Source organism: Centropristis striata, chromosome 6 (genome assembly GCF_030273125.1).
Source record: "Centropristis striata isolate RG_2023a ecotype Rhode Island chromosome 6, C.striata_1.0, whole genome shotgun sequence".
NCBI classification, from domain to species: domain Eukaryota; kingdom Metazoa; phylum Chordata; class Actinopteri; order Perciformes; family Serranidae; genus Centropristis; species Centropristis striata.
The window spans coordinates 7497499-7518407 of record NC_081522.1 but is presented as its reverse complement, the minus strand read 5'-3'; the positions used below and the strand labels follow the sequence as shown (position 1 = coordinate 7518407).

The 20909-nt window shown below is 38.2% G+C and overlaps 3 protein-coding genes across 3 annotated transcripts in view; 2 read left to right on the top strand and 1 right to left on the bottom strand.

Annotated features, from left to right (window-relative positions):
- Positions 1-1319: 1319 nt before the first annotated feature.
- irak4 (interleukin-1 receptor-associated kinase 4) lies at positions 1320-7437 on the top strand. Its single transcript, XM_059334372.1, has 11 exons — positions 1320-1873; positions 2396-2541; positions 2652-2828; positions 3421-3581; positions 3658-3722; positions 4166-4280; positions 4371-4480; positions 5250-5436; positions 5994-6056; positions 6303-6467; positions 7197-7437. Exons 1-11 carry the CDS (start codon positions 1713-1715, stop codon positions 7236-7238), a joined length of 1392 nt encoding a protein of 463 aa, XP_059190355.1. The 5' UTR covers positions 1320-1712; the 3' UTR covers positions 7239-7437.
- A 626-nt stretch (positions 7438-8063) lies between these two features.
- On the bottom strand, positions 8064-17172 carry LOC131972701 (twinfilin-1-like). Its single transcript, XM_059334374.1, has 9 exons — positions 17051-17172; positions 15661-15741; positions 15323-15501; positions 14261-14356; positions 13963-14067; positions 11219-11344; positions 10327-10477; positions 10071-10192; positions 8064-8724 (listed from the first exon to the last, which is right to left on the bottom strand). Exons 1-9 carry the CDS (start codon positions 17073-17075, stop codon positions 8557-8559), a joined length of 1053 nt encoding a protein of 350 aa, XP_059190357.1. The 5' UTR covers positions 17076-17172; the 3' UTR covers positions 8064-8556.
- Positions 17173-20056: 2884 nt separating this feature from the next.
- Positions 20057-20909, top strand: part of tmem117 (transmembrane protein 117) — a 45825-nt gene continuing 44972 nt past the window's right edge. The window contains exon 1 of the mRNA XM_059335778.1: positions 20057-20338. The gene's annotated coding sequence lies outside the window, so the exon portion shown is untranslated. The remainder of the gene's footprint in view (positions 20339-20909) is intronic.

Here is a 20909-nt window from a genome sequence, read left to right as displayed (position 1 = left end):
CTATTGAAAATGGTTTCACATGCTTAGTTTTACAAATAGAGTATTCTTCACACACACACACACACACACACACACACACACACACACACACACACACACACACCTCACAACTCACAACTCACAACTCAGTACCCCACCCATCCAGCCAGACAGCCAGGCCCTCCAGTCCACATGGAACTGATCACAGTTCAACAAACACAGTGTAAATAGCAACTAACACACCATAAACAGATCAACTATTTCTGCCACACATAGAAGAAAAAAGGTACTCTAAGCACTTTGGAGCAAATACTTCCATTGTTTGCCATTTTGCCAATGACACAAGTTGGGTTAGATGAGGTTGTTTGTTTCATGCAGCTTAAAGGTTTGAAAGAGGAGAGTGAGTCTGAGAGGTTTTTCTCCTGTCATGTTTTGAGTGTGCTTTGCCAGCATGGCCATCAGTTTTAGATAAACCAGCTGACCCCTGCTCAGGAAGCAAATGTGCAGTGTTGTCCAGGTCTTACCTGCTTCTATTCAGCTGGTCACACCCATAATTATTAATCCACATCCATGGAGGTTAAATCGATCAGGTACTGCCAACAGAAAGAGAAAGAGAGAATGAGTCTCTGTGTTTTTTTCTCCTGTCATGTGTTTGGTGTATGTTGCCAGCAGTTTTAGCTGAACCAACTGACCTACTCAGAGAGTAATTAACCCATTCTTACCTGCTTCAATTAGAAAATTAGAATGAACTTTCCACAAAAAAGTAGAATCAAAGCTGACTGGAATCTGCAATTTTTCTTAACCTACATCTTTAGTCAGTGGTGGATTCAGGAGAGGGGCAGGTGGGAGTAACCACCCCCTTGGTGCCCGCATGTTCGAAAAGACAAAAAGAACCCTAGAAAAGGGCCCTCTTGGATCCCTCCATGGTAGATAATACATAACAAAGTGTCCTCTAGGGAGAAAACATGATAAAATCCTCCCTAGGATCCCCTTCCAGTGGAGAGAATGTGATAAAGTGTCTTTCATGGGTGCATATGAATGGAAAAATGTGATGAAGTTCCCCTCAGGGTGCCTTTAAATGGAGAAAACATGAGAACGTGCCCTCTAGGGTGGCCTTAGAATTAAGAGGACATGATGCAGTGATAGGCTGAAACATGCTGGAAAACTTTATGTGTGCACCACATTTTGCAGCTGGTGCCCTTTTTTTCCACTTCTGCCCTTCAGACATCTAGCATAACTACTGTGTTCAGTATGAAAAATTAATTCTCATCGTTGTCCACTAGAGGACACTGTTACACTACAAGCTACAGTGTGAGCTAAAAGGAAAGCTTAGGATCTCTATTTGTCTTTCTGTTTCTCTTTCTGCTCCTTTGTCCAAAAATAAAAGACACACATCCATAGAAAGGATACTTAATGCTTTTCCCGACATCCGGAGAGCACACAGGACACGGACTGTAACGTCACCTTGTTGTTATTATTAAATCTCTGCTTGTGATTTCCGCATTGAAGGTGGAGACTTCAGAGTGGGACAGGCCTGTTGTGTTACGTTACGGGAAGTTGCTCAATCTCGGAAAAACACATTTTACCAAACTGTGAGAAAAACAGCCGTTCCTGCTCTCACAGGTGTATTAAATGGCGAGAAATTAACGCTCATTGCGGCGCTGTTATTCGTAAACCATGAAAGTATATCTGACAGATTCAAACACAGGTCGTGTCAGTATTTTTGTCGCAGAATGAACAACTCAGTAACTTCCGCTACTTACATCCGTAACCTCAGGTATAGTTCACTTCGTAAGTTGTCCGACTTTTTGGACCCTCAAGACAGGTGGAGAGAACTTATTGGCTCCATACGGAAGCCGAGTGGGGAGTGGAGGTACTCTCAGCATCATGTGAGGTATCTATCCATCTATCTATCTATCTATCTATCTATCTATCCATCTATCCATCTATCTATCTATCTATCTATCTATCTATCTATCTATCCATCTATCCATCTATCTATCTATCTATCTATCTATCTAATTGAAATGCACATATCCCAAATATAATATTGGATTAACATTATTATTGATGCATTTATGTAAGCAGACATTTAATGTTGATACTGCATGGCTAAGTATAACTACTTAATATGCTGTTTCATTGAAATAATATGCATAATTATTTTTAAATGAATCATGTGTTTTCATGTTAAATCTTCACCCGAAAAGTAACTAAAGCTGTCATCTAAATGTAGGTATGTATGTATTTGTCACATTAATGTAGTAGAGTGGAAGTGTAAAGTGGACAGTACTTGAGTAAATGTACTTCCATTCCACTATTTCTATCTATCTATCTATCTGTCTGTCTGTCTGTCTGTCTGTCTGTCTGTCTGTCTATCCATCCATCCATCCATCCATCCATCTTATTTTCACAGGAGATTTGAAGGCCTTGTTGCACAGGGTAAAAGTCCCACAGTGGAGCTGCTAACAGACTGGGGGACCACCAACAGCACAGTGGGTGAACTGGTGGACATCTTGAAGAGTCACAAGTTACTGGCTGCTGCTAGTGTCCTGCTCCCTGGTATGCAAATTACAACTACAAATGTTAAGGTATTAAGACCATGCTTTTAACTTGTGCACCAAATCAAAATTCAATCAACTTACTGTGATGTCTTGTCTTTATCCACACAGTGGAAGAGGCCGTCTTACAAGAGCAACAGCCTGCCTGTCCAGCAGTAGCAAATTACAACAATCTTCCAACTAGACCTCTGGAAGAGACAGAGCACATAACAGAGCACACACCAACACCTGACAGCTCTGATCTGCAGCCACAGACTGCAGTGGAGAGCTGTGAACCAGGCCACACAGGTGGTTGCACTTGTTTTCTTTTTTCAAATTAACTTTAACCACATTTTCAAGAATATTTTAATGAGTTATGGTAACACATTCTTCTGTAGAGTAGCTAGTATACATGTTTTTATTATGTACATAGTACTTTTTGGAGATTATGAAGCATATGGGACTAAACAATCTATCATTGTTAGTTAAAAACCTGATTTTCAGTTTTGAAAACCCCTATATGCATGGTTTGACTTTAATTGAAATATATCTCACTCATGTGGGGAAGATCTGTGAAGAGTTCATCAGATTGACAATGGGAAAAGGTGCAATGATGTTGGACTTTTATGCTTTGAGTTTTAGTATTTCAGGGCTCTCCTGAAGAGAGCAATGCTTCACTCTGATTAAAAAATGTTAAAACAAGCTGCTCCTGACTGCTAAAAAGCCTTGTGTCTGATTTGGTCCCAAACAAGGCTGTTTTGTCCCAGTTCCGGACATCCTGAGACGCAAAAATTATAAATGATGCTGCTTCTTTGAAAATAGTGATTTAAAAGGTTGACCAGTAGGTGGCAGCAATGGTACCATATCAATTAAAATTGCTATTTTCTGTGTCCCTCTTTAGGTTTCTCCAGTTTTTTGTACAATGAGCTGATGCAGATTACAGGCAACTTTGATGACCGGCCCATATCAGACGGTGGCAGAAGACTCGGAGAGGGAGGCTTTGGCACTGTGTACAAAGGCGTCCTTAATGACAAGCCTGTTGCAGTGAAAAAGCTCAATCCAGTAAGTGAAAGTCTATTCATGCCAATCTCATACTTGTGCAGATCTTTTACATCACAACTTATGATATCTCATTTAGATGGATGACCTGTCCCTGGACGAGCTGCGAGTTCAGTTCAACCAAGAGATTGAAACTCTGAAAGTGTACGTTTTCATCTTCACTATACATTCTTTTTAATCGGGTTGGTTTTGAGCGACTCATAGCCACCTTGTTATGTTTTATTAGCAAGAGCAGACAAGCTGTTTCTGAAGCAAGTATCCTAATCAAAGAAATGCAATTTGAGAGAGCGAAATCATTAAAAGAGTTTTTGAAAAGCTACCTGTAGTAAGTATGGGACCAACAAATCTCTTCAGATTTAGAAGATATGTTATAATTGTGATGACTAATTGGAAAATAAACGTAATTGGTTGATACAGATCTTTCTCAAACCCTAAATGCAAATACTTGTCATTGTAACTTATCTGTTTGTACAGCTAGTATTTGTTTTGCAAGCAAGCAATACGGAACATTTCCTGAGGTGTTGATCTATCTTCAAGCCCAACATAGACTCATGTATTTGCAAATCTTGGTCTGGTTTGTTCCACAGGCTGAAACATGAAAACTTGGTTGACATGGTTGGATTTTCCTGTGATGGCCAGCACCCATGCTTGGTGTATGCCCTTATGGCCAATGGTTCTTTGCTAGACCGACTATCTTGCTCGGTAAGCACCATTTACACTGCAGACTAGTACCACTTCTGGTAGTTGTGCTTTTCCATGTATAACTGGATTGTATGTCTTTGTCCTTTTTAGGAGGAAAGTCTACCATTGTCCTGGCGACAGAGGTCCTTGATAGCTGAAGGGGCAGCGAGAGGCTTAGAGTACCTGCACAGCAACCATCACGTCCACAGAGATGTTAAAAGGTACATAAAGTGAAGTCTTACCTCATAATTAATGCCATTTAAATTATTTTTTCATGAAGGAAAAGTTTTGGGGAGTTTTATGCTAACTCGCCTTTTTGTATAGATTTAGATGAAAAGAAGAATTTTAGACCCCATTTACACATAGTCACTATGCATTTTGTGCCGATCTGGTCTGATCAAAAAAAAAAAAACAATCTAAATGTAAATGCATTCAAGAACAAGTGAGTTCAGTATGAATTTACAGTGGAGGTAGCTTAGCTTAGCAGATAGATAGATGGATTATTTTTGTTTCCACAGTTCTTTTGTATGGATTTTTCAAACATGATACAGGCTACCTCTGTCAGTCTTTAGCTTATATTGAACAGAGGGACATAAATGTGGGCATGAACTTCTTATCTAATTCATGACACAAATGAGTACAATTAAAAAAAATATCTATATATATATATAAGACATTTTGGGACATTTTTTAAATTTGTATACACATTAAACAAACAATATTTATTATGGTAAATTGGTAAGAAACTAGTAGGTGAATTTTGTTACCTACAGGCAAAGCCAGGCTCCCCACTTCTCCCTGTTTCCAGTCATTATGCTTAGCTAAGCTAGCCAGCTGCTCATATTTACTGGCCAGAATGGTATCAATCTTCTCATCTAACTCTCAGCAAGAAAGCTAATAAGCATATTTCCTTAAACAGGGAAGTATTCCTCTGACATGAGCAGACATATCTGAATTTGTTCAGATGATCTTTTTTCTTCTTCTTCCTAGTGCAAATATCCTCTTAGATGAAACGTTTGTGGCAAAGATATCAGACTTTGGGCTGACGAGAGCTTCGGCCAAGAAGACGTCAACAACCATGATGACAGAGAGGATTGTGGGTACCCGTGCATACATGGCACCTGAGGCGTTAAGAGGAGAGATCACACCAAAATCTGATGTCTTCAGCTTTGGAGTGGTAAGCTTTCTGGAGACACACACCCAAAATTCATGCACACACACACACACACACACACACACACACACACACACAGATATTATGTCAGGAAAGTAGAAACTGCAACTGTAATGTAAAAAATAAAACACAACTCAGCAGTTTACTTGAGTGCAAGGTTCTCCCAAAGTACTGACACATACATAATTGGAGGACATAAATATTATAGTATACATTTCTTCGCATTTGTGAAAATAAAGCTTTTCTTTTGTGTATCATATGTCATTTTTACCTACTAAAAAGATCAGAATGAGTTGAGGGCCACAGCTGGACAGTGTTAGTAGCTGTAAATGTCAAACATATTATCCACTGTATGACATTGGTTGACTGATTTATGGGATCAGCAGTGTATACAGCACCCTGACCTTCCATACAGTGCACTATACACAGCTTATATCTCTTATAACGACAGCTGTGGAAACACTACAGTGTCTGTGAAGCTGCCTGGCACATGGTGGAGTAATAAAGGTTTTCTGACGTCCGGAGTCATGTGATTAACCCCATCTCTCTGCCATCTACAGGTGTTGTTAGAAATATTGTCTGGACTCTCGCCAGCCGATGAAAACCGCGAGCCACAGTTCTTGGTGAGCAGCACAAAAGAGGCTTTCAGTGTGTATCTGTCAAGCTGCAGTTTACGAGTACAGCTTATTAGACTTTGTATTTAATTAGTAAGGGTTATCAGTAGTCATTAAAGAGTGAAAGGATTTGAGCCAGTTTCATCTCCGTGGATTATATGCTCCAACTTCAACTGCTGTTCAAATAATAATATGCAAATCCATATTTAGGAAATCACTGCCCTCAGTCACCTGTAGTGTCATTTTCCCTCCCAGATGGAGATGAGGTACGATATAGATGATGAAGACGAGGAGCTGACATTTGAGGACTTTCTGGACAAAAAGATGAGGGACTGGGAGCTGAGCCAGGTGGAGAGCGTCTACTCTTTGGCCTGTAATTGCCTCCATGACAGGAAAAACAGACGGCCAGTAATCAAACAGGTACAGCCGGGACAGATATTAAGATATATAGTTAAAGCTACGGTGTTGGCATCTGCACTACTGTCTGTGAGTCACCTTGAAAAACCTGTATTATCAGCTCCAGGAGCACTGATGATTCAGATAAAGGGAGTCAAGGAAAATCTAATGAAAGCTATACTGAAGATGTTGTATGAAACACAAAATATATAGTTTTATTTTCATAAAAGGTTTAGTACTTTCCTAAAACAGGTTGAAGCTTGTTATAAGCACACATTGCTTAGGGATGGGTATCAAGAGTACTATCAGTAAGAGTATTAGTATTGATAAAGGTACAAATAAAATCCTAACAATACCCTTCCCTACAGTGTAAATTCTGCATTTTTTGAGAAAATGTTCAGCTCTACATTTGCTGCTTGTTTCTGGCTGCAGGTGCTCTGGTCCTTTAAGTAAAAGAAAATATAGTTTGCCGTCAGAGATAATATGTTATTGCAACCATTTAAAAGTGGAGTGTTAATTCGGCTTCACTGACCGTGGTCGAGGTCAGAAGATGCATACTCTTTCAACTCTGATGTGAATCCATTAAAGAAAGTGAGAAATATAAATGTAGCATTGGATTTGCTTAGATTATTACATTTCCTGTATCTGATGTAAGGTTTGTATGAAAATGCTTTTAAAAAATCTAAATATATATATATATATATATTTTAGACTGTCAATTTTAGTTATTAATATTAATATCTGTCTTAACAGGTCCTGTTGGAGCTTAAAGGAGTCGTCAAAAGCGAAGTATAGCATTTCAGAAAAGATTTCTGAGCCTGCTCCAGTCACGGTGCACTTACAAATTAAATTCTGCATCTTTTTTTGTAACAATATACATTTTTTTTATTATTCACTATAATTATAGAGATTTTTAAGATGGAAGCTTAGTTTTTACAGTTTTTCTACAGCATTTTTTGTTCTTCCCAGTGTTTGACATGTATTTATTGTAAAATTAAATAAATAAATAAATAAATAAAATGAATGAATGAGACAGAAAATGTGATTTAAATATTTTATTTTTTCCTCTTTAAAAGAAAGATTTGTAAGAAAACAAATAAGACCGAACATGATTTTTTTCTATTAGAATGACACTATGAATATGAAAGAAAGTATTTTCCCTTCAAACATGAGGTGAGCTTAGTAGTTTGTCTAATATTAATCAGTAGACCAGTGGATGTGGCAACATTTTATTAAGGTACTCATAGTATTCCCTTTCCTATCCGGTTGCGTGGGTGCCCTCTTGTATGGGAACCAGCAAAGTTTGACCAGCTTCCCCTTAGTGAAATCTGAGATGTATTGATGGAATATTTCTGGAAGCCCATTCTTTCCACTGTGATCCTCACCTACACAGACAATCACCAGAACAGACAAGACTGTTTCTTAATCATAGAGCATCACACAGCTACAATATGTACATTTACAGCACTTGCATAGAAAAATAAGTTTCTCAGCAGATGATTTTTCATGTAAACCACAGTTATATCAAAAAAGAAGTCAATTTTCCAATATAAAATGCACTGTTAAAATGAATCAATAGACACAAGTGGGATAATTATATCTTTTCTGCTTTGGAGCACCTCATTGTGCAGACAGTAGGACACAAATGTTCAACACATTAGACACGGAAACATTAATCGACACAGACTTAAAGGAATGCAAGTTAAGAATTTGAGCATGTGAACTCAAAATGAGGGAATTTTTTATCATATTGGCGCAAGTTCACATTAGTCACACCGACACTTTTAAAGTCTCAGAGCTGGCAACAATGTAAAAACCTTAAGCTTCACTTTGTTTGGGCATCTTTGAATCATTGTAAATTCATCGTTATGACTGTACTAACATACATAAATATGCTTCCATTTGGCGAGCTACAAATGGAAATTCTGAAATGTGTCATTGCTCAGTTGTCCTTGGCGTGCATAGTTGGGTCTCTGGTGAACTTTGTGGGAATTTAAAGTTGTTGTCTTATTCTTTTAAACAAGCGTGTCAAATATGATTTTCCCCATCGCTGGAATGTTCCACTGTGGAACGTGCTCGGGGTGGATGTGGTGGTTTTGATGCTGAGGTCTGTTTAATCCTCCTCTTCTCCATCTGCGGGTGCTCGGGTGATGCGGCGGATACCCCTCTTCCCTTGGGGGCCTTTAGGCTTGGCGAAGGCCTGCTTGTGTACATGCTGCTTGGGATGCACCTCCTCGTACAGGAAATCACTGGTCAATTCATCCCCATTGTCAATCTCCAACTGGGAAACGGCAAAAAAAAAAAAGACATGAGTGCATAAACTTGCTAATCAACTTAAAAATACTTTTAACACAATGCATGTTCTTTTTTAAATTAAGGTTCTACCTTTTTGATGGCCACCTGTTGCAAATATCATCTTTAACTCTGTTTTACCCACACTACACACAATCCCCCATTAATTAAATTTCCCTATAGACTTTGAAGACCATTTTCTCAATCAGCATCAAGGAGTTGTACAGGTTTTAATTATTTTACATTAGAGATTTTGGTCTTGTGTCTGTGCTTTTCTCCCTGGTTCAAAGTGAGCAGGGTCATTTGACAAAAAAAGTGATCTTATTTTCCTGATTTATCAAATAACATTTTCTATTTAAAAAAAATCAATGTTGAAATTCAAATTGTTCAGTTTATATATGCCAAAGTAAAATATTTGATAAGCTTTTGCATTTTTGCTTCAAAAATTGCAATATCATATGAAAATAGTTGCTGATAAATTATCCTCCGCATTAGTCTGGAGAAGTAGGGGGAGTTATGTGAGAGTTTACCCAATTTACCTCAAATCATACATTTTTTTTTTCAGTTTTTGAATTTTTCACTCACCCAAGAGGCATGCGAGAAAAACACAAAACAGATTTGATTTTTTTTTTTTTTTACAAATTCAAGCTATAATGGGGCTAGTAATACATAAAGCAAAAAAAAATAAAGCAATGTGTTGGGAGCAAGGTTATAGTAGTTTTGGATTTTTCATTAGTTTTAGTTTTAATTTCGCTGTGAATTTTTGTTTTCAAATTCAGTTAGTTTTTAGAGTGAGTTTGCTAGTTTTAGTTTATCTTTTGAAAATGCTTAGTTTTAGTTTAGTTTTTATTAGTTTTAGTGCTAGTTTTAGTTTTTTTGTAATGGGTATGTGCCTTCATTTCCTTTGGTTTATCCATCTTAGCCTCAATAAGGTTATTAACTCTTACAGTTCGGGGTGTTTTGTATTTTGGTTGAAGTGTAAACATCCCAGTCTCAATAAACATATTTACCATGTGTTCCTGCATGTTGAAATAGAAACACTGAATTATGTATGAAAAAAAGTTGACAAAGACGAAAACTAAGGACATTTTCACTGTAATTTTAGTGAGTTTTGTAACCACACAATACAGTTTCAGTTAGATATCGTTTTTAAAAAAACTCTTGTTTTTATTTTTATTTCATTTAACAAATATGTTTTTCTATTTTAGTTTTCGTTATTTTGTTAGTTTTCGTTAACTATAATAACCTTGGTTGGGAGTGAACTATTCCTTTAAAGTCTGAGACAAAAATGATCAAGATTTGTATGCTGCTTTTTTAGCATGATCAGTTTCTCACCTTTTTCTCAATCTCAATCTGGAGATTGTTTTCCACCATGTCAACCAAGGGGCCTTTGCAGCTGGAATACAGCATCCTCTCTCGGATGCTACAATTGTACCCGGGCATAGAATAAATGAAGACTGCCAAGGGGGAAAAAAGAAAAATGAGAGGAGCAAACACAAAATACCATGCAGAGCAACAACAAAAACTGTACCTGAGTTGAAATAATAGAGGGTGTGTCAACTTGTCGAGTAACTTGTGAGAATCTATTCACCTGTGGACTCCAAGTAGTCGCCTTCGTGGGAATGTTTATAGAGGAAGAAGTGGTAACGTGGAGATTCTTTAGGGATTCTCATTGGCAGGTCTTTCAACTCTGTTGGCTCAGTGTTGCACAACCGAATCAGCTCCTGCTCAAGGTCTACTTGCTGGTGAAAAAGGAAACAAAAGGTTACTCTCAAAATTGGTGGCGTGTCCTTGTGACAGGGAAGTTCCTGCTTTGAAATCCAGTACAAATAATAAAATCAAGGCGGGGACAGTGAATGACAAAAAACAAACATCTCCCCTCAATCGTCTGCTCCAAGTTTGTCATGATAACACATTTTAAACTTCAGTACAACTAGTATAAAAAGGGCAACACACATACCGACATGTTTGTAATAATATTAACAGTAATTAACATCATTACTACTATTCTTAAAGATTTTCACAGCTTTTTTTGCATTGGGGTTTGTATAATTAACAGAAATAATATTGTTTTAAACATCAAAGTATTGATACTTTTGGCAATGTTATGCTGCTTTGGAATCAGGAGTAATCCTTTACCGGTTAAATGGAACAAAACATACTGTTGTCTTGAAAAGCTTTCAGGATATCAGACAAAGGGGAAGTGAGACAAAGCAGCAACAGTGGCACAATTATTCCTTTGTACTTCACACTGATCTGATCTTGTGACATGAACCCTTTGAATTTCAATGAGTGGAACAAAGGCTTTTTGGGCAAAATGACTAACTCATTGTGTCAGTCTGTAAACAACTCCTGACCAAGAGCAAATCCTGTCTATCTCTCCGTACAATATATAACAAGAGACAGACAATTGATTTGCTTATTCAAATTATTGATCCAGCAAAGGTCACCTACTCACTAACGATTTGCTCTGGAGGACTCACCAGTTGTACGTAATTGATTCTTTTGTCCCTAAAGCGTTCAAGCGCTGCAACAGCCTCTCCGTGAAGAGGGAAGGCCACTCCCTGCAGAGTCTGCTGCTTGGTGTCCACGCCGATGTCCGTCTGCACCTGAATACACAGACACACAAACAACCATAAACCCAAGCTTTAGCTTTCGATTAACACATAATGACTTATTTTAAATTTAATTGTCAGATCCACTCTTATTCAACACGTCAATCTTTAGATCTTCATCCTCCAAGATTTCTGACATGCAGAGGTCAAGTTGTTGTTCAATTTAGGGGGACCAAATTGTGGAATACCTTTTCCCATCTGGCAAGGGACTCCATCTCTGTAAAATGCTTCAAAAGATGTCTGAAAGCTCATTTAATTGCTGTTTTGAAATTCTAGTTCACACACAAATATACTTTTTTAACATGTTCATTTTTGTTTTTAATTGTTTTTGTTATTGTCATTATAACTTGTTGATGTTATACATTTGTTTTTTCTATTATCAGTTTATTACTTTCTAATGAAATTTTAGGTGGAGGCTTTAAATAAGCCCATCTGGGTTTTCTGCCTCTCCCTGCACTTTACATTATATGTTATCTTTGTCATTTTATGTAATTCTAACTGTGCAAATAAAATAAAACCTAAAAAACCTAAATGGAACAATTAGAACATAAAAAGTTAGCTCTTTATTAATAGGCATATTTATGGAGAAACATGCTCAAACACTCAAATGAATTGCTGACTCAAAAACGGGAATAGTAAATATGTGGTTTTGATCATGTTCTTGACTTATTGTGTTCACAATACACACACCAGATACCACATGACCACATTATGTTGACATGCTGGCTGCTATAAGTTATGGGCAAAACAAGTTTTACTCTTTAAAACAGCCCTGGTTTTTAAATTCAGTCACAAAGGAGGAAAAAAAATCAATGATCAGTCAAGAGGTTTCCACTCATGAAAATGACTTGTTGGTTAGTGAAATACAACAAACATTCTTCCTTTCAGTCATCAGAAAGCAAAAAAGGTTTACAAGTGCAATAAGCAGCTTCAATGCAGGAGCATGATGATTACATGAGGTGCTTGTATCGACAGCGACAAGGCGCCGCCACGAAATCACACAGAAAACTGGAAATGCTGGGGGGGATTACACTGATGGATTGCATCTATTTTTAGAGCCCTGTTCCCACAAAATGAAATGCCGTGCAAACATGATTGAGCTTCCGATGTAGCTACCTCGCATACCAAAAAGGATTGCGGGTCTTTTATCCATCTGCTTAGTAAAAGTCAGGCAGTCTCCAAGGCGCAGTAATGATAAATATTTCAAAGCCTCTTTTTCATCTAGGCGGTACAGATTAATGGTATATTATCTCCCTTCAACAGCTGGTCAAGTGGGACGAGCACAAACCTCACTACCCATTTTCTCTGCTGCTTTTAATTGACCATACTTTAGAGAGGGACTGCTCTACTCAAAGTATTTCCTTATATGGTAAGAGAGACAGTTCTTGTTTGTGTGGCAGGCTGAGGGAGCAGCAATTAGAATAGGCAGTTTCTCAAAAAATAACAACAGTTCATTAGGTTAATTTCTACGAACACTCGCACAAAGTCTGAAAAGTTAAACTTCAGATGCTGTTTTTTTCTCTCTGGTGGAGTCCATCTGGCACAGCCTGAAAGCCCTTCACATCAGCAGTGCAAACACTGCTGGCGTCATTAGCAGCATGCAGGATATCACATTACAGTATTTCTTTATCTTATCTCTGCAAAAAAAAACAAAGGCAAATCACAATGATACAGCTCACCTGCAACCCTTGCAGAATCACTGCACAAGTACTCAAACCTACAGAGCATTCACATTTGCGTGTAGCTCTCCTGACATGAAAATAATAGATTTCAACACTCATTAAGAGCTCTTCTTTAACCACTTTGTTGCCGAGTCAGGTTTATGGCTGCAGTAAACAGGAATCTTTATAGAGCTATGGGTGTGTGCCGTCCAAACCTAATAGATTCATCTCTGCCAACATCCTGCTGTTCTCATGCATCAGCATCTTTGCACTGTGTTGATACTGCCGGGCAAGCATATGCACACTTGCACTGCTGCTGACCTTGTGCTGTGTGGAAGGATGGCCTTCATTGATACTCGGCACTGTTTCTGGTGGGATTTATATCTCACACACACACACAGGAGATGTGATTATGATCGCTGCTGTGAGCTGAGGTAAGCTATTTCTGTAAGGATGACGTAGTGTCACCTCTTTTCAGTTCACACCAACTTTAGAACAGACTCACACCTTTCAACTTGTCAACATGTGGTGGTCTGTGTGTACACAGTTGAAGAGCATTATTTCCTCTTAGATCATCTCAAAACTTTGACAGAACTCTTGAAGCTTTTATCATCAGACTTAAGTGATTGTAAATGCAACTGCAAAAAAAAGAGTTTACATAATTCCTTTATACCCAGGGCAATCAATGTATATTATCACTTTCAATATTTCATCAGCTGTTCAAAATAACTTTTGTTTTGATTGTGATTATTTACTGCTTGCTAATTTCCAGTCAGGCATCAGCAGAGGATGAGTGAACACAACCAGATTATGTTAAAAAATGAACCATTCCTCAGGGAATATATTTGATTTCAAACATTTTCCTAACATTGAAAACAACTGAAAAGTATTTCCAAAAATCCACATTTCTTCTCATTGCTTGTATGTTTGCATGTGTGTGTGTTTTTGCACCTCGTTTAGTCTAATCTGTCTCAGTTCCTCCTCTGCAGCAGTGAGGGGCAGGGGAGCAGCCTGCGAAGTCAGATATTTCCTGTATCCGCTGAGACTCATTTCTTCCTGAGGGGCAAAAAGCAGCACAATCACACATCATACAGCAACATACTGACTCACTAATACATCATGTCTCATGTCAGTTGTCATAAATGTACAAGACTGAAGTTTGTTTGACTGAAGTCAGGTTTGTGACTTAAGCTTGAGGTCATAAAAGAGCTTTTCACATCACTTTAAGTGTTGCTGCTGTAAGACCGACCTTTAGGGTGGCGAAAATTTCGTTCTTGATGTGTCCGCCTCCAAACTCTTTCTTCACGGTGGCTCTGGTAGCAGCATATAACATTTTATGTCGCACCTGTTGAGGATATGAAGAAAAGTTGGAGAAGCTTTATTATTTAGCAAACTCAAAGTAATAAGTTTAATGGATTTTGTCATTATGTTACATGGTTGTTTCAAGTAGCTTCTGAGCTTTAAATTCCATTTAGTTATCTTTTTCTTCTGGCTTCCTGCTATGTTTTTAGCGTTTTATACCGTTTCTTATAGAAATAATGAAGAAAATATCGGACGGAAAAAGAGGCATTCATGTTATGAACATAATTTATTTACTTTTTACTTGAGGCTGTATAAATAAAGTTCAAATATTAAATAAAAAAAACAACAACAAACTAGACCAATTCAGCCAACCAAGGCTGCAGCATGCACTGGTTGTGAAAGAATTTTGCAATTTCCAGACAAGTCTCAACTCGAAGCAATGTGCTTTGAGAAAGAGGGCAGGAATGTTAAACTCTGTTATGTCTGTCACAAAGTGAATTTGAGCTTACTTCCACCATGCAGTTAGAGTGCTGCAAATATCCTGCATGGCACTTTATTTTGGCATTGACCACTATATGCAACATTCCTCTTTCCACTGCTACAGAAACAAAATTTGTTTGTCTATTTGTCATGGCTTTTGTGAACCAGTGACTCCATCTCACAGGTGGCTCAACAAGTTTGCTCATTTGCATGACAAGGATAAAAACACAGCTTAGCAAGCCTATATTACCTAAAGAGGGTGCATATTAAATCAGAGATGGGAGGTTTATACTAAGCATCATGTTATTCGGAAAGCACCATAATCCACCCGTGTTTAGATTTCATAAGGTCTGTTAGGAAATAAAGAATGCACTGTTGTCCACATTTATCCAGTTTTTCAGCCAGCCTACGAAGAATTGCTGCCTTGATGTGGTAACCCCACCCATCTGATACTGCAAGCAGAGGAGGGCAAATGCCGTGAAGTATGGAAAGCTATTCATTAAAGCTGTTCTGGACTTGGTTTTCTTACATTAGAGCGGTCTGGTGACCAGGACAGGAAGACCCACTCGTGACCCTGGTTGTTAGTGGAGTCCAGCCGGTACAGAATGTAGCAGGGCAACTCATCCTCGAGGAGGGGCAGCAAGAGAGAATCATACTCCTGGTCCCACTTCTTTGATGCTTTCTTGGTAGCGCCCACAGTCAGCTGCTCTGGAAGGCAGATGTGAGCAACAAATATTTCAGCAGTGCGTAGACTTGTTAGTCATGTTGACATTCTGATGTCAGCCTCAGTAGAAGTTTAGGTAGAAGAATAAGTTAAGTGTTTTCTTGGCAGACGAAATTGTAAACAAACTCTGGGACACTGCTTACCATTCTCAATTACAATCTTTATGACCCGATATTGGTCTCCGCTCTTGGCATTGGCAAAGGCATCCTTTACGTCGTTACCCGCTGAGAAAAGACAGAGAAAGGGTCAGTCTCCTGATATTTCAGACAACAATTCAATCTTGCTAACATGGTCATTTTAAGCCCTGGATTAAAATTTCTACCTAAAAGCTTTGTTAATCTAGTGAATGCATACAGATGTTAGACATTAAACAAATAACATAGAATTATATCTCTAGTACCTCTTTTATTTTGTCTCTAAACAGACTTTAAGTCAAGAAGCAATTTGGTCCTTGAACTGTGCAGCAAAAATAAATGTTTTTGTTCAGAAACATTTCACAACAACTCACTACAGATGTGACTGAAAGCACAACCAGGCACTAGAAAACAGATATCAAATTACTATTGAAACCAGTACATTATCGAGTTTTCATACAATGACTTTGCAGTTTTCGTATCTGAAAACCCTGTCAAAATTGGGGAACAAGTCCAACAACAAATCCATGTATGGTTGCAATTTGACTGCGGATTCTGTTACAGACGACTTAGGCAGGAAGGAACAGTTCCCTTGAATGCAGACAGGAGGTAAACGGTTAAATACTATGATACATTACATAATCACTACCACAGGGTTTTGTCCTTTCAAGAATATTGGCTCTTCTCTACATGTAGAGTCAAGTCAGCTTTAGACATGTATGTGTAATGGAAGAAGTTTTACTTAGAATGGGCCATGTATTAGACACTGCACGAATGTAAAAAATAATCTTAGAGTTCTGAACTTTAGCAGGGACACGTAAAGGCTGCATCACTCTCTATATATAATTAACTCACATAATTTGCACGTTATATGACCTCAAAACACACTGTAAACATTTCAGCGGTGCTACATATACAACAGGACGTCACGCCCTACTAAAGCCCATTTTTATAATAACACAGTATTAGTTGTGCCAGTGCTATTCATATATTTATGGGTCGGTCTACCAGGCCAGCAGTTTGTTTAAATGAAGGCGTCGCCCATCCATTTAAAATGCTAAACTAACCTTGTAGGAATTATGCTAGAAAAAGCTCCGGTTTAAAAGGCTTTTGCACTATTCTGACAAAAAAAAACATGGAGTAGCTGTGCTTTTGGTGGCCAAAACTGGCAAAATGCTCAGGGATTATGTCTCACAGTCCTAAATGTGCCCAGACAGGGCACCGCTGATCTCACACATCACGGTAGCTCTAAGCTAGCTAGGAGTGGCTAGCTAACTTGACGCTAGCTTCTTGTTGCAATGAATTGTTGCAGATATTTAAAGCCCGCTCGGGAATCACACACTTGCATAAACAAAATCCACAACGGCTGACAGATTGGAAGAAGAGAAAAAGTATCTACCTTGAATGCCTGTTTGATGTGACATTGTGTCTTTCGTCGGATAAAGGGCTGATGCAGCTGTTCAGTCGAAACCAGGGCAGAGAAGCAGGAAGTGGACTACACCAAGAGGACCCGCCCCACGTCTGACGTCATCGTCAGCTCAAAAATCACGTGACAGTCATATTATCTCTTATATCGTCACACTGTTAAAATAGTCGCCTAAATCATTTTTTGTGAAAATTGTCATGTTTTTTTTGTCAAATCGCCTACATCCTCAGTTGATCATCACTTCTTTGACATTTTGCCACATTCATAGGCATCAGATATGAACCCAGCAAAGAAGAGCTAGAGGGAGATTGTTTAGTTATCAGTTTAGTTTATCAGTGTTTTATTGTTGGCACTAATATTGGTGACACTTTACTCTAAGGCAGGGATCTCAAACTCAAATTACCTGGGGGCCGCTGGAGGCAGTATCAAAATGACCAAAAAAAGACACAAAGTTACAAAAAAAGACAAAATGACTGAAAAAACACTACATTACGTTAAAAAGACACAAAATGACCAAAAAAATACACAAAATGACCCCCAAAAAATACACAAAGTGACCAAAAAGACACAAAATGACAGAAAAAAAAAAAATTACTAAAAAGAGTCACAAAATTATTTAAAAAAGACACACAATTACCAAAAAAGAAACAAAATTATTAAAAAAGACAAAATTACCCAAAAAAAGTAATAAAAGGGACCTTCCACACACAACACAGTAAAGTGTCATTCATATAAAACTCACATTAAACTTTCATATCAAGGTGGGGGCCACAAAATATCGTGACGAGGGCCGCAATTGGCCCGCGGGCCGCGAGTTTGAGACCCATGCTCTAAGGTGTCTACATAAGAGTGACATGAGCATGTCATAAACATGACATTAAATTAACATTAATGACACTTTGAAGTAACATTAATGCTCATGATACTTGTCATGTCATGTTTCTGACAGGCTTGTGTTACCATATCTTGCTTAAGTCACAAAGGCATGTTCAAAAAATTGCCTAAGTCATTTATTTCTCTTGTTACATAATTTACACACAGTGTTATTACTATGCCAATAGCCATCCTTTGTTTCATCCTTTTTGAGTGAAATGATCAATAAATGTCATGAAGTTTTTTGTGTTTCCTGCAAAACTGAGTTATTTTAACAGGGTGATGATATCTTATTACCTCATCTTTAGCCCTGTGTTTTAGATGAGTCTTTATTTTGTGCTCATATAGACATTTGGCATATTCCTCAATAAATTTAAATCAATTTGCTTCAAACTAACTGACACACACACAAAAGGCCATTAAGCCTGATCCATATGGTTGGTTTCCTGGTTTCTTAGTGGCTACATCTGAAGGAAACTTTAATTTGACAGGTAACAAACAGGTTTGGTGCAGGAACCTACTACTTTTACTGCACTACAACAACACCAACAACACCAACAACAACAACAACAACAACAACAACAACAACAATAGCCTAATAATAATAATAATAATAATAATAATAATAAGTGTATAATAGTGTGCTGCAGAGATTATGATAAAGTTAAGTCAGCAGTAAAGACAGTTTTACTTTAATAATGAGACATTTATGATTATATTAAGTTACAGTAATAAATCAGCATTGTGAACAATTATGTTTTAATCTAAACTATGATTTCTATAAACGATGTATGATTTTAAATTGTATATGTTGTTTTGCAATTTCCCCGTTGTGAGAATAATACATTATGTCTTTTAATTAGGCTATCTTATCTCGAGAAATCATTGGCATTTAAATATCTTTCAGTTTTATGCTAAAATTATTAGATTGTCTTTTAATATTCTTAACTTTAGGTTCTTGGTTTGAGCACGATTAAAGCAAGTCAGTTATTTTTTTATTTTGCCATTCTGGTTTAGTTGTGATCTGTGATAACGGAGAGATTTCCGCCTCTCACGGCAGCAGATCTTATTTGGCTTGAAATGCTGTAACATCTGGAAGCCACCGGGCTTCCGGTCTCTGCTCTCCGTCCCTCCTACTCCTCGTTAAATAAATAAATAAATAAAAAAATAAAAATGAATAGATTTTACAGCAGCAGCAGCAGCAGCAGCATCATCATCATCCTGTCACCAGAGGGAATCTCAGTTTTGTGTCACAGCCTCAATGGTCACTGCACATACAGTTAGAGTCAAACCGGAAACTATGCGAACCCGTCTTCAAAATAAAGGCGTGTATCGCTATTGTATCCAAAAAGAAGATTTATTTGGTCCATATTAACGCCCCTTGAGGCATTTTTTTAAAATCATGATTGGGCTATGAACAATACAAAAAAAAAAAAGACTAGGCTCGACTAAAGCTAAAACTGGCATTCAAGCATTTATAGCACAGTTTAGAATTCAAATGCTTTAATAATAATATAGCCTTAATCATATGTCAAAATACCTAGAATGTATCTGATAAAATACGTGTTGTGATTAAGAATTGTAAGGCAAATATTAATTCAAATTGTTTCAAGATATTTAATTTTAGAAGAAGAATGCCAACTTGGCTGAAAGTAGTTCAACGTAATAATAACGAATATATTTATTTAATTATACAATTAAAAAGCTTTGTTAAATTAAATAAATAGCCGAATGTCAAGTTTAGTGAAATTGATAATCAAAACAACAAACACGAAAGATAGAGGCATTGCAGGCTTACTACAAACATTTTGCAGGAAATGATTCCAACAGCAGTAAAATACGGAAAAATTCAAGGGTAAAAAGTAATTAAAACTAACCGCAATATAAATATAGACTATATAGACATATAGGCTACATTCCTCTGTTGGAAATACTGACATTGACCGTATTCCTCCCATTTTATTTTGAAAGGTGTGAGCGGTGGTTGTATAGTTGAACTGGCTGTGACTTGACGCTGGTGAACCAATGTGTTGGCTACATTGCGTTGCACAGATGCTATGCGTGCTGTCCGGACCCAGCTATCTCCATCCAGTAGCAGCGTCCCATCAGCAGCCCAGAAACTGCACCGTCTGACGGGAACCCGCTGACGAAGCACCGCCCGGCTGAGCTCGCCCGTCCGCCCGGCGCATGGACGGTCCAGCACAATGGCAGAGGATTTGGGGGTGCCTCTGTTGTGTACCAACAACAGGTCGCATGGATAATCCCTCCACAACCCTCCCGTATCATCTCGTGTTTGGGATGATTAGAGCGCCGCTGTCGGCTTGATGTGGCAGGGAGCTGGGCTTCTCGTCCTGGCTGTCGACTGAGAGGAAAAACGGCGTGGAGAAGGTGCGTTCCTGATGTTGATTTACCGCACATGCACATGTTATAACCGAGGTGCAGCAAGCCAGGTAGGGCTTGCACACATCTCGGTCGTCCCACATGTCGCTGTGTGCATCGACATTAAAGTTGTATAATCAGATAATGCCAGTCGAGCCTGTGTTATCTCCGAGATACGTGGGTCCGGCGATGTGACATTTGGCGTCATCACTGTTGTGACATTAGAGGGGATGCGTGTGGTCACAGACTTATGCTCTTAACACGGTAGTCCATTCAGGAATCGACAGATCTGGCACGAACAGTGGGCTCGTTCAGTGTATTTCCTGCATTACTTAGAGACTGTTTATACTGGGTCAGTCCAAATGTCATTTTTCTGCTTTAGAGGAAAGCCAGGGAGTTTTAGAGGATGTACCATGAGCAGGATGATGATGATATAACACATCTTACTCATTCAGCTTCATTGCATTTCCATCATTGTCTGCTATAGCCCACTACCATGTGCCATATTATATATTCCAGGTTTATGATTCCCTTTCTGTGCAGTTTTTGCCCGCTCTCCTCCTGTTTTCATGGATGTCCT